Source organism: Buceros rhinoceros, unplaced genomic scaffold (assembly GCF_000710305.1).
Source record: "Buceros rhinoceros silvestris isolate BGI_N320 unplaced genomic scaffold, ASM71030v1 scaffold391, whole genome shotgun sequence".
NCBI lineage: Eukaryota > Metazoa > Chordata > Aves > Bucerotiformes > Bucerotidae > Buceros > Buceros rhinoceros.
Window position 1 is genome coordinate 26,479 of NW_010395804.1, and position 11,600 is coordinate 38,078.

Below are 11,600 nucleotides of genomic sequence, written 5' to 3' on the forward strand. Positions count from 1 at the left end.
GCATTCTCTAGGTGGAGGCATTGGAAAGTGCAGAACCGACTTGGCACCTGGTTTTTCTTCAAACTGCTGCTCCTCTCTTGAGATTTTCCTACAAAGTCTACTGGCACTTGTCAGTTTTCTACAACTGGTTTATTTGAATTTGCAGTGTTGTTTTTTAGCATTTTTATTCAGTTTGAATTAATTTTCTCAGAATGAATAGCTCACCTCCAGTTTCAGAAATTTCCTGAATGAACTTTCATGCTTAACACCTAGCTACAGGTTCAACTTTCTATTAATTTTTTTCATAGTTTTTCAAAAAGCCCACTCTATATTCTGTTGGGGTGGCATAACTTCTGGTAGAGAAAAGAACTTATTTTTAGAATAACTCCAGAATAAACAAAGTAATTATTTTGTTTAACACTTTTTGGAAGGTCTGTTAATAACTGTCGAGTTTCTCTGCCGCAGCTAGTGAGAAGGACAGCAGGATTCAGTGTCTCTTGCAGTAACATAAGACAAGTTTATAAGCAGCCGCTATTGGCTAGTGTTAAAAAGCTATTGGAACCATGCTTGTTTTCCCTCAAGAAATACAGAATTTCAACTGCTGTCTGTTAATTAGCCAATCTTTGCTTGTTTTTCAGTCTAGAATTATTGTGGTAGCAGATAATCATCTACTTAAGTAATTTTTAGTTTCTGCATTTTATTTGCCAATAATTGTAGCTTTTACCTTGTCCCTTTTACAGTCTCTGTAAATTATAATTTTCCTAACAGTCTTTTCACCTGCCAAATTGGAAGTGTGTATTTAAATCTGTGTTTCAATTGTGATGATGCTGGAGAAGAAACAATAAATCCAGTAGAGCTCAAATGGTTACTATTTAAATAATATAGTGTATTTTAGACTCACTAAAATCATATTTCTCATGTAGTAATATTGACCATGTAGCTTTTAGAAAAGTACTCAAGACTAACGTACCCAAAGCTTTTCCAAAATATTTTAGGGTTTAAAAAAAAACCCCAAACTCAGTACAATTCACATTTTATGCTGTATGTCCAGCTCTCTAATTATGGCTACAAGTTGCTCTTTGAGTTTATAGTTAATAAAAGTAAAATCCTAGAAAAATCTATTGCTTCCCAAATCGGATTTTGATTTCAAAATGTTATCACTTCATTGTCTTCCAGATTTGCTATTCTTGAGTTATTCAGTACCATCTCTGACTAGGTGAGATGGTGGTTTTTTAGGATTAGGGGGAGAAAATAGTGTTTCTGGATCTGCAATTTCATTTGTTAGTTCTTCATGTGGATGACACATTTTTCCATCAAAAAGCATTTAACCAGTTTCTAACAATATACTGCATTAATCCATACGTCCACACAGGCACACTATTTATGTTGGGTAGAATGTGTTCTGTGAAATTACCAAGTTAACTGAGCAGTGAAATAATGCTCTTCTAGAAAAATATCTGTTCTCCCATAAATAGGATCAGATCTTAGAGGAAGAAAGTAATTTACTCCAGCAAACTTACAAAATTTTGTTAAAAAAATAAAAATGAGTAGGACCTTTAAATTGTGCTTACTCACGAACTGCTACGATAAGTCCAGTTTTTGTTAGTCATTGTTACAAATTGATTTTGATGAAAATAATTATGAATATTCATAGCAGATATCAGCTGTAAGTTAAGGTTTATACGCTTTGCTTTACTGAGGTTGACTAGTTAGGGATACTATGAAGTCTGTTTGATGGATTTATCTCAGAGGAAAGCTCCTTCAAAGGCGTTCAGACGTCAGTCCCATTCAGAGTTTTAGGCATGATCCCAAATCCACCACTGTACTGCGAGATCCTGATTTGACAGCCTTTAAACCAAGATGGGTGCTCTGTCCTGTACAGTAAGAGGCATGTCTTGAACAGTGATAGCTCACTGTTCTGTTTTGATGGAACATTTTGATTTGAACCTTAATCTTAGACTCTTGTACGGTATGATACAATAGAATGCAGTTACACCGTTACTTTAAGGCAAAATTTTTTTAGGGAACCTTTAATATCTCTTTCTTGAATTTAGTATCTCTTTATTCCTCTCTTCTCCCACTTTTTCAGCAAGAGATGAAGATAATCCAGCAGGGTAATGAAACAGCAGTGTTGAAGAGTGCCTTGAGAGCTACTGAAGGCAAATACTTCTGTTGTTAGTTGTTAATCACTTACTGAATGAACCATTTTCTTCCCCTTACAGTCAATCTGATTTTGACAAGTGTGTGTCAGGCTATTCAACTGCTTTCATCAGGAGTGATGCATGTTACATTAAGTATAACTGTCCGGAGTTTTTTTGTTTTGTTTTATTTTTGGTTGGTCGGCTGGTTTTTTTGAAAGCTACAGTTAAATGTCCTTAGCTTCTGGAAGATATCTTAGATAAAATCCTTGGAAATAGGAACAGATTTTTGTCAAATCAGAATGGTGATTAGCTAATAAACTTTTTATATCAAATAACATTGTTTTAAATATTACTGCTCTCTTAAAATGCTCTGAAGTAAGCTTAGTACCAGGCTTAGTAACTGGTAGCTGGAGCAACTGCTACTGCTTCCTTAATGGCTGACAGGTAAAATTCAGAAAACCCTGTAATTAGTTGTGTCCTCTTGCCTACGGTAAGGATCTCTGCGTACTGTTTTGTGTTGGGTTTTCTGTCTTAAATAGTCCTGGAACATGGGCATACTCACATCTGAAAAATAAAACTAAAATGAAAAAATCCCAGACTTGAGTTAAAAATAACAAACTATAACAAGTTTTCTGGTCTTTAAGAGAGCCATTTAGAGGTTCAAACTCCTACATTTAGAAGAGCAACTTTCCTAAAAGAATAATTTGTTTAAAATAATTTTTATAGTAGTTTCTGATAAGATGCAAAATTTTTTGAGGGAAACAGCCTCTGCTTAGGATGAAACTGTTTACAAATACAGCACATGTGACATCTAGTCCTGGTGTAATGATGCAAGAATCATTCATTGGTCCTCACATTCCTTCCACAGCTGAAGTCTACATAGGAATTGGGAAGCCTGCTGAGGCCACAGCGTGTACCCAGGAAGCAGCTAATCTCTTTCCAATGTCACACTATGTTCTTTACATGAGAGGTCAGGTGGCTGAACTTCGTGGAAATATTGATGAAGCCAAACGCTGGTATGAAGAGGCCTTATCTATTAGTCCCACCCATGTGAAAAGCATGCAGAGGCTGGTAAGTCTTGAGTCCGTGTTCATAAGTACTTTTGTCTCAAAATACGGTACTGTATTGTGAAATCATAACTTGGTGTGGGTAACCCGTAGCTTATGAGTTTATATTCTTATTAGCAAAATTGCTTCGGGAACAATCTTCTCTGGCTTTTTGTTCTCTCTTCCGTGTGTGCTGGGATGTGAAAAGGAGCTGCAGGTGATAAGACTATTTCAGTCCTAATAAAGAGTGCAGAAAAAGAAGTCATTTGCATCTGCCTAATATTGAGCACCACTGGGAAATAAAGGTGGCTCATGGTAAGAGAAGAGTTGGATACTGTGTAGTCTAGAGAAAAGATGAGTCATTCTACTAATTCCAAACTAAACGTTGCATTCTACATGTTGATTGATTACCTTCATGTTATATGATTTCTTGGATTTTTGAGAGGTAGAGAATCAGTCTTCCCTCGAAGGAATGTGTAGCTTGAAGTACAAAGGTGCCTTCCCCCCAGCATAAATGCATAAATCTATTTATATAATTCATATATACATACGTGTATATATTCAGTGCGTACTATGTTAGGAAAATTACTTTTTTTTAATCCAGTTTTCTTCCAGGTAGAGCACAGTAGAACAGCTGCAATCAGCTTCTTACCCCGTCTTTTTGTGCAAAAGTAGAAGCTGGTTTCTGCCTAGGTGCTTATAAATTATTCAGAAAAATTTCTCATGATTCCTGAGGGTAACATACGAGACAAAAGATCAGATAGGAAAGCAGCACAGGGAAAGTTTTTTGTTTCACCTTTTCAGCATTTCAGGATATTTGAGCCTAGTGACAAATGCCAAAAGGTTAATTTTTCTGAAGAAGCAGGCAGTTGACCTAAAGCAGTGCAACTCTGAAAACAAAAGCTTGTGTTTTTCTGGGTATCTTTTTGCCACTCTTCTGAATACAGCTTTGAATAAATAGTCTGTAAATACACAACACTCTTCAGAATGACTGAGAAATTAGCTGCCTTAAGAGGCACGTGAGATGAAAAATACTGTGCTTCCAATCCAGGTTCCCTTTTTATGAGACTTGTAGTCTGAGTGCAAGTTCTGGAGGATAACTATTCCTTTCACTGGATTAGCCAGTCTTCTTTTAATTTAAAATATTGATTTTTAAAGCTTTCTTTGTTATTCTAGACCTCTTCAGCACTAAGATGTTTTGAATAGGTGTTGAGAGATTTATGCTGCTTAAACACTAATATTAAAGGTGCATATTAAAACAATACTTGTCTATGTAATTCCATGTTGGGAAACAGTACGCATGCTGTATCCTTCTCGATCTTCTGACTATTGCAAAAAATATTTCGAGGAGGAAGTTTGCAGTGTTTCCTTTTGCCTGTGGGTATAGATGAATATTTGTTCATCTCAAAGCTTTGTGTATATTTACCTATTTATTATAAAGGCAGATGATCTCAGTGGCAGGGAGGCTATAACAACAGCACTGTGGAGGTTCCAGAGTCTAGAACAACAGCTGAAACATTAACTTGCAGTGTTAAAGTCCACAATTTTAAACTGACAATCAGTTTATGAATCAAAGTTCTGTAAAAATTTCCTTATTTTCTGTGATTAATTTGGTATTTTAAAATTACTTGATATGGCTTTCTAGCAATGCTTAGAAAGCAACATTGTTCCGTGATGCTATTTCAACATAACAGTTACCTTAGTTTTATTAAATAACCTTTGGTGGATTAATTTTTTAGGGCAAATAGCAAGTATAGATAATAATAGATTTATGTGTAAAATGCACCAATAAGGAAATAAGATTTAAGGATGGTACAAGTTCTAGCATGTGGCATGTGCATCTGGCCCTGCCTCTCCAAGTAAAATTACTTGAAACAGTTGAAACTGAAATGAATTTTGAAGGGTTTTTTTCTTTGAATTAAAATTTTAGAATGAGCGACCTCTGATAACAGTTTAGAAATCTGGATCTTTGCTTTGAGATATTATTTATAAAAATGAAATAAAATGTTTGTTTATATTTGTAAGAACAAGAATGGCTTATTGGGAATAGGCAAGATTTCTTCCTTTATAATCCATCCTTTCAATCATGAAACCTTCTCTGGTTGGAAGGATGAAAAATTAAACCTTGGGTCTTTACTATTTTTCAGTACAACCTTTTGGCCATAACTCTTTTTAAGTACTTATACCTGAATACAGTTTACTGTTTCTACACAGAAACAATCTTATTAATCTAAATTACTGAAGAAAGTCTGAAGAAAGACTGGGTAGTTTAGTCTCGTACCTTGCCAACTGATGTGCTTCCTCCTGTGAACTGCGGTGTGTTCCGTTCTTTGGAGATTCTACATAAAGAACTCTTGCGTTTGTCTCAAGTGTAGACTCCGTATTCCATTAATGTGACCATGCAGACGTGCTCTGCAGAAGTTTAATGTATTATCTCAATGCAGTTACCTTTTACTTGTTGGTATGATCTGTTAAAAGACTCTATTTGTCTAAAATTGCAATTTTCTAACAAAGCAAGTCATTATTTACTGTGCTGCTCTCTCTAAGATCTTCACTGATTTACTCTTGTGTTAAAGATTTACTAAAATGAAAAATAGGAGGACTTGGCAATGGTGTGAAAATTGGAGCAGTTAAGAGTGATGGAAGAGATCTGTTCACCAACAAATTGTAATGATAAGTGGGGGGGTTGGAGGAAGAGGTTAGCTCTTGCTGGTTTTGCCTTAGTAATGAAATGCCTGATACAACGTGACACCAAATGGTGGGGCTTGATCTACGAATAAGTGACACTTTGTTTAGCTGTATTCTGTATTCTTCTTAATTAAACTTCTTGGGAAATGGAAGTGATTGGGTTATACTGCTTCATTACCCAAGATATGAGATATTCTAACAGAGACCGGGCTGCAGAGGGCGGTGTGTTTGTTTTCATGCTCATTGCTATTTCAGTCCCTTCCAAGATATTGAGGTCTTTATTAATTAAATCATCTGAACAGTGAGACTAGTTCTTTCAAAGAGAAATGCTGTTAAAATTCTCTTTATTTGCAAGTGCAACTAAGTTGTTCCTCATACAGTTGGTGTTTAATCCACACACTCACCCACCGTGTTCTGGTAAGATCACTTTAAGATCTGCCTTGTTCTCAGGTGCTATTTTTTACTGTTTGTTGCTGAAATTTTCTCCAACCAGAGGTTATACCCGCTTGCTGTTTGGCTAGCTCTGCTCACAAGATGTCAAGAGTGAAGCCGTTACATATCTGTCTCAGTTAAGTGTGCTTCCCAGAGTGCAGCAGCAATGTTTTTGAACAAATGTCTTTTCTCGTTTTTAAGGGTTGTATAGTGTATTTGGGGAAAATGATGCAAAGCTGTCTTTTAAAGGTTTGAAATATTTCAGTTTGTGTTCTGTATTGGCTTTTTATCACACCCAATGAAATTTAAAATTTTAGTTACTAAACAGAAAAATGATGATTCACACTTCAGTTGAATGTCATATGTACTCGGTTGTCACTTGCCTGATTTTGACCAGAATGGATTTATTTGAACAACTTTCTCCATTCTCACTGCCCTTTATCATCACCTCCAGATTTCTGCATTACTGCTGCCTTCCTGCTTTTGTCATTGTTTTCCTCCCATTTGAAAAAAGAATAAACAGTCTTTTATCTCCCGCAGTCAGAGTGCTGTTGTGGAAAGTAGCCCTTTCTTGCTGACGTGAAACAGGCCATCATTCAGTAATGCCTGAAATGGCAGTGAATATTTCAATCCATTGTCCAGGAAACAAATCTGTTTACTCTCCTTCAGGCTGAAAATTTTTTAGCTAAATGTAGCTTTGTCACAAAATAGTTTTCCCAGCACCTATCTATCTTTATAATCCTAGAAGACTTTAGTATTTTTTTAATATTAAGTAATTAATCATAGCACTTGCCAGTTAATCCTATTAGTAGCTTAGCTTCTACGAGTAGAATATTAAAGCAGAAAGGGAGAAATTACTTATCCAAAATTACTCATGTAGAAATTAGTTTTCAAGAAGCGTTATCTTAAAGAATTACATTCACCATTCAATACTGTTAGATATGTTAAAGTTCCCTATAATTATGCAGGACTGAGTCAGATCTCTTAAGATTAAGAGATCTCTAAGTCAGATCTCTTAGATTAACTGTGTGTGTTTTACCTCTCAGTTATAAATATATTGTTATTTATTTCTAACTACATTGACTTCTTACATGTTTTTTCAGCCCAAAGACACTTTGCCAGCAAGCAGCCTGGCAGTACATATGGGTAGTGTATGCTTACGATCCTGTCAAAGAGACTGAGCTGACTGGAAGCATGAGTAAAGAAGACTTTAGAAACATGAGGGTTTTTGAAGGGATCAGGGGAACTAAAGAGGGAAAGACTAAACTCATTCACCCAAACTGAATTTTTTTCCTTCAGCGAGGCCGTATTCTCTAGAATTTATTCTTCCTTTCATAACAAGGAACTAATCCAGGGTACATGCACTAATTCATTTGATTTTCGTTGTCAGGGCACTATATTGTAAAAATTGTTGGTTTAGGTCACATCAGCTTGTCCTAAGCACATTGTGCTGGTTCTTGTGGGTGATTTGTATTGTAACTGATTCATCATCATCATCATGGCTTGGCTTCCCAGATGAAGATTTGGGAAGGGCTTTACCCACGCTTACTGCAAGCGCGCTGATGGCTGAAAAGGCCAATGTGGGATAGGCAAGTCCAGTTGCAAAAAGCACAGCGGAAGGTCTCCTTGGGTGGTACAGTCGGGGCACGGTTCTTTCTGCGCTGTCTTTTCTCCTTGAGACTGATTCTATGCCTGCTCTCAAAGGAGACAGCAGCGTTATGTATGGTGTGTCTGCAAATCTCCTGATTGGAGACCAGGGTGGACCACTGATGGTGGTCAATATGGCCAAGGCTGAGGTGTTGTTTCAGGGAGTCCTTATATCTCCTCTTTGGGGCTCTTCTCTTGTGGCAGCCAGTGGCAAGTTCACCGTAGAACACAATCTTAGGGAGGCGGGGATCCGCCATCCTGGAGATGTGCCCTGCCCAGCGCAGCTGCGTTTTCAGCAACATGGCCTCAGTGCTGGTGACCTGTACAGTTAAATGCCAAATCTCAGTGCTAGTTTGACTTGCTCTCTAAGTGCATCTTTATGCACAGGGTGGTTAAGAAGAAGAATGGACAAATAACGGTAATTGGTTTTTGTTAGATTTGTTAGTAAAATATTGTGGGTTTGCCCTTCAGAAACTTCATAGAAAGCCGGGAAAGCAAAACATACGTTCAGCCAAAAACTCACTGCTCCTTATAGAAGGCATTTTACTGTGATTTGACCACTGTCACACCTAGAGTCTTCAAGTAGTTGCATTCTGCACTCTCAGAAAACTGGCAGTTCTTGCATTTTAACTCGGAACACTTCCATTGAGTTCAAGTGGTTCAAGAACCATTTCAATACGCTTTAAATTCTTTACCTGCCATGTAGCACTCAGAGGCCATATTCTTTTCTGTTCTGAAAATACTATTTCCTGTTTTAGCCTTACAACAGAAAACCGTCAGTGCTTAGTGCAATAAAAGTACGTAACACCAACTAGCATAGCGATTAGCTTTTGGATTGAGATGAATGATCAAGCAAGTTTGGTTTTTCCCTGTTTGTTTCAAATTAATCTCTTGTCACCTTTACTGTTACTGAGCTCAAGTACAGCACTTAACTGTTTCATACTGATTCCTGTCTTAAAGATTCTCACTGGAGGAATATCAGTAGAATTTCTTAATTCCTGGATGCTTTATCTGAGTCTTACAGTACCCTTTTAGAGCAGAATTATTTTTGTTAAGTATTAGACAACCATAATCACTACAAATTTGAGTTTATACTACAGTTTAGTTGCTCCTTCGAAAACAGAAAGTGACAATGGGAATTTACTGTAATAATTTGTTTATAACTTGAAGCAGTAAGCTCTCATTTACTCAGGCAGGCCTGGCTGAGCTAGTCCCCTGAGAACTGTTGCTCTGAAAGTGGTATTTTGGGGCTGGCGAAACATAGATCCTGCTTCGTAAAAGACTGTCTTTCCACATTACCCTGTATTTTCTCCAAATGGCTTAAAGCAGCTGTAGCTGGAGCAGATCTTTCAACAAGAAAATATCTCCACTCTTGGATGCTTTTCACCACTTAGGAGTGAGCTCTGTAAGGATTCTTCAACAGGTTTCAACTTGTCTGTTGAAAATGGCTGACCTCAGCTGACAGCCATTACAAGAGGAGTACTGCAACTGGGCTTAAATTTGTTGTTTGATTTAGACAATCTGTGAATATCTGAAGATGCAAAGGTAATATGATTTTGGGCAACCTATAGTGTTGTTGCACTGAAAATAACTGGAGTAAGAAAGAGAATATATGCTGTTGGAGTGTAGTATTTCTTCGGAATTTAGTAGCAATGGTAAAGGCAGCTTTCTGTAACTTTTTAAGTGTTTTTTAGATGTGTTTTTTTTAATTAACTTTCCTGAGATATTCTATGTGAGTGTTTCTAAAAAGTGGGGTGGGGTTTTTTTTGTTTGTTTGTTTGTTTGGTTTTTTTTTTAATCGTAGGGATTTTTGCCTGGTGTGCTCAGCTCTAACTTCCTGGTTTCTTCTGTTTTTTGTGTTATCTGGATGATAGATTTTTCTGGTTTATCAGTTCAGGCTAAGCTTGCCAGAAGCCTTTTTATTGCTTCTATTTGTTCCCATTTTAAAAAATGGAAAATTAATTAGTGGTAAATGCTGGCAGAAAGAAGGGATGCTTTGGCTAGAGTTACTTCTCTTTATTTGTCAGGTCACGATTCCTTCCAGCGTTTTTATCGTGTGGAACCGACAAAATTCCACCTATTAGATAATTCATCAAAATTTGCTGTTGCAGCAGGTTAATCTGCAGTGTGCAGTATTACTTCAAAGTTGCCTCGCTCTGCCTGCAAGATTTTAAGAATCTTTGTTTTCAATTGTCAAAATAGAAGTAGAGTTTATGTCAAGCTTTGATTCGTGTTTTATAACATAAATTCTTTCAGTTGGGTTCTGTTATCAAAACTGAGCTATTATCAATTTGTTCCACATACAGCAAGTATGGATTAAATATCATGATTTGGTAGATAGCAACCAAATGTCATTTCAAGTTTAAGGAAAATCCACTGATCATAACGGCAGGGTCTGAATGAGGGCTTTGGTTTTGCTAGACATCATAACAAAGCAGGTGAGGAGGGTTTCCCTGCCCGACACTGTTTGTTTTATGTAATTGACAGGCAAAAAGCTGGGGAATAAGAGTATAATCACAAACCATTTGCATAATGGTAACGGTATTTCAGATACATGTGTAAGATACTTCCACTTGCCCAGGGAGTTTGTGGAGTCTCACATCCTTGGAGATATTAAAAATCTGACAGGACACAGCCTTAGCAACCCACTCTAAGTGATTCTACTTCAAGTGGTTGTTCATGAACAGAAAAGGACTTGTGGATGATGTGAAGGTTGGAGGCCATCTTGGCCACAGTGAACATGAGATGGTCGAGTTTTCAATTCTTAAAGAAACAGGGAGGAGAGTCAGTTGGACTGCCACTGTGGACTTCTAGAGGGCAGGCTTAGACCTGTTTAGGAGACTGGTTGACAGGGTCCCTTGGGAGGCAGTCCTGAAGGGCAAAGTATAGGAAAGCTGGATAATCCTTAAGAGGGAAATCTTTAAGGCTCAGGACCAGGCCGTCCCAGTGTGCTGTAAGAGACAAGCCAGTGGGGGAGAAGACTGGCCTGGCTGAAAAGAGAGCTTTGGCCTGAACTCAGGAAGAAAAGGAAAGTCTATGACCTATAGAAGGAGGGTCAGGCCACTTGGGAAGACTACAAAGATTTTTGCGGGGCTGTGCAGGGAGAAAATTAGAAAGGCTAAAGCCCACCTAGTACTTAATTTGGCCACTGCCACTTGTAAAAGACAATAAAATGTTTTTATAAATACATTAGAGCAAAAGGAGGGCTAAGGAGAATCTTCATCCAGAAGGAGGGTCAGGCCACTTGGGAAGACTACAAAGATTTTTGCGGGGCTGTGCAGGGAGAAAATTAGAAAGGCTAAAGCCCACCTAGTACTTAATTTGGCCACTGCCACTTGTAAAAGACAATAAAATGTTTTTATAAATACATTAGAGCAAAAGGAGGGCTAAGGAGAATCTTCATCCTTCATTGGATATGGGACTAAACATAGTGACCAAGTCAGAGGAAATGGCTGAGGTACTGAATACCTTCTTTGCCTCAGTCTTTAGTAGTAAAACCAGTTGTTTTCTGGGTGCCCAGCAACTTGAACTGGAAGACAGATATGAGGAGAGGAAAGAAGGCTCCACAATCCAAGAGGAAATGGTCAGTTAACTATTGCGCTGCTCAGATGTGCACAAGTCTATGGGACCAGATGGGATCGCCCAAGGGTGCTGAGGGCGTTGGCAG

The 11,600-nt window shown here is 37.7% G+C and overlaps 1 protein-coding gene across 1 annotated transcript in view; it reads left to right on the forward strand.

Annotated features, from left to right (window-relative positions):
• The window catches only part of LOC104501784 (tetratricopeptide repeat protein 7B-like), a gene marked incomplete at its 5' end in the record, with an annotated part of 54,258 nt that overhangs the window by 18,444 nt on the left and 24,214 nt on the right, over positions 1-11,600 (forward strand). Inside the window, one exon of the mRNA XM_010145658.1 lies at positions 2,989-3,191. Coding sequence (XP_010143960.1) covers positions 2,989-3,191 — 203 coding nt within the window. The remainder of the gene's footprint in view (positions 1-2,988; positions 3,192-11,600) is intronic.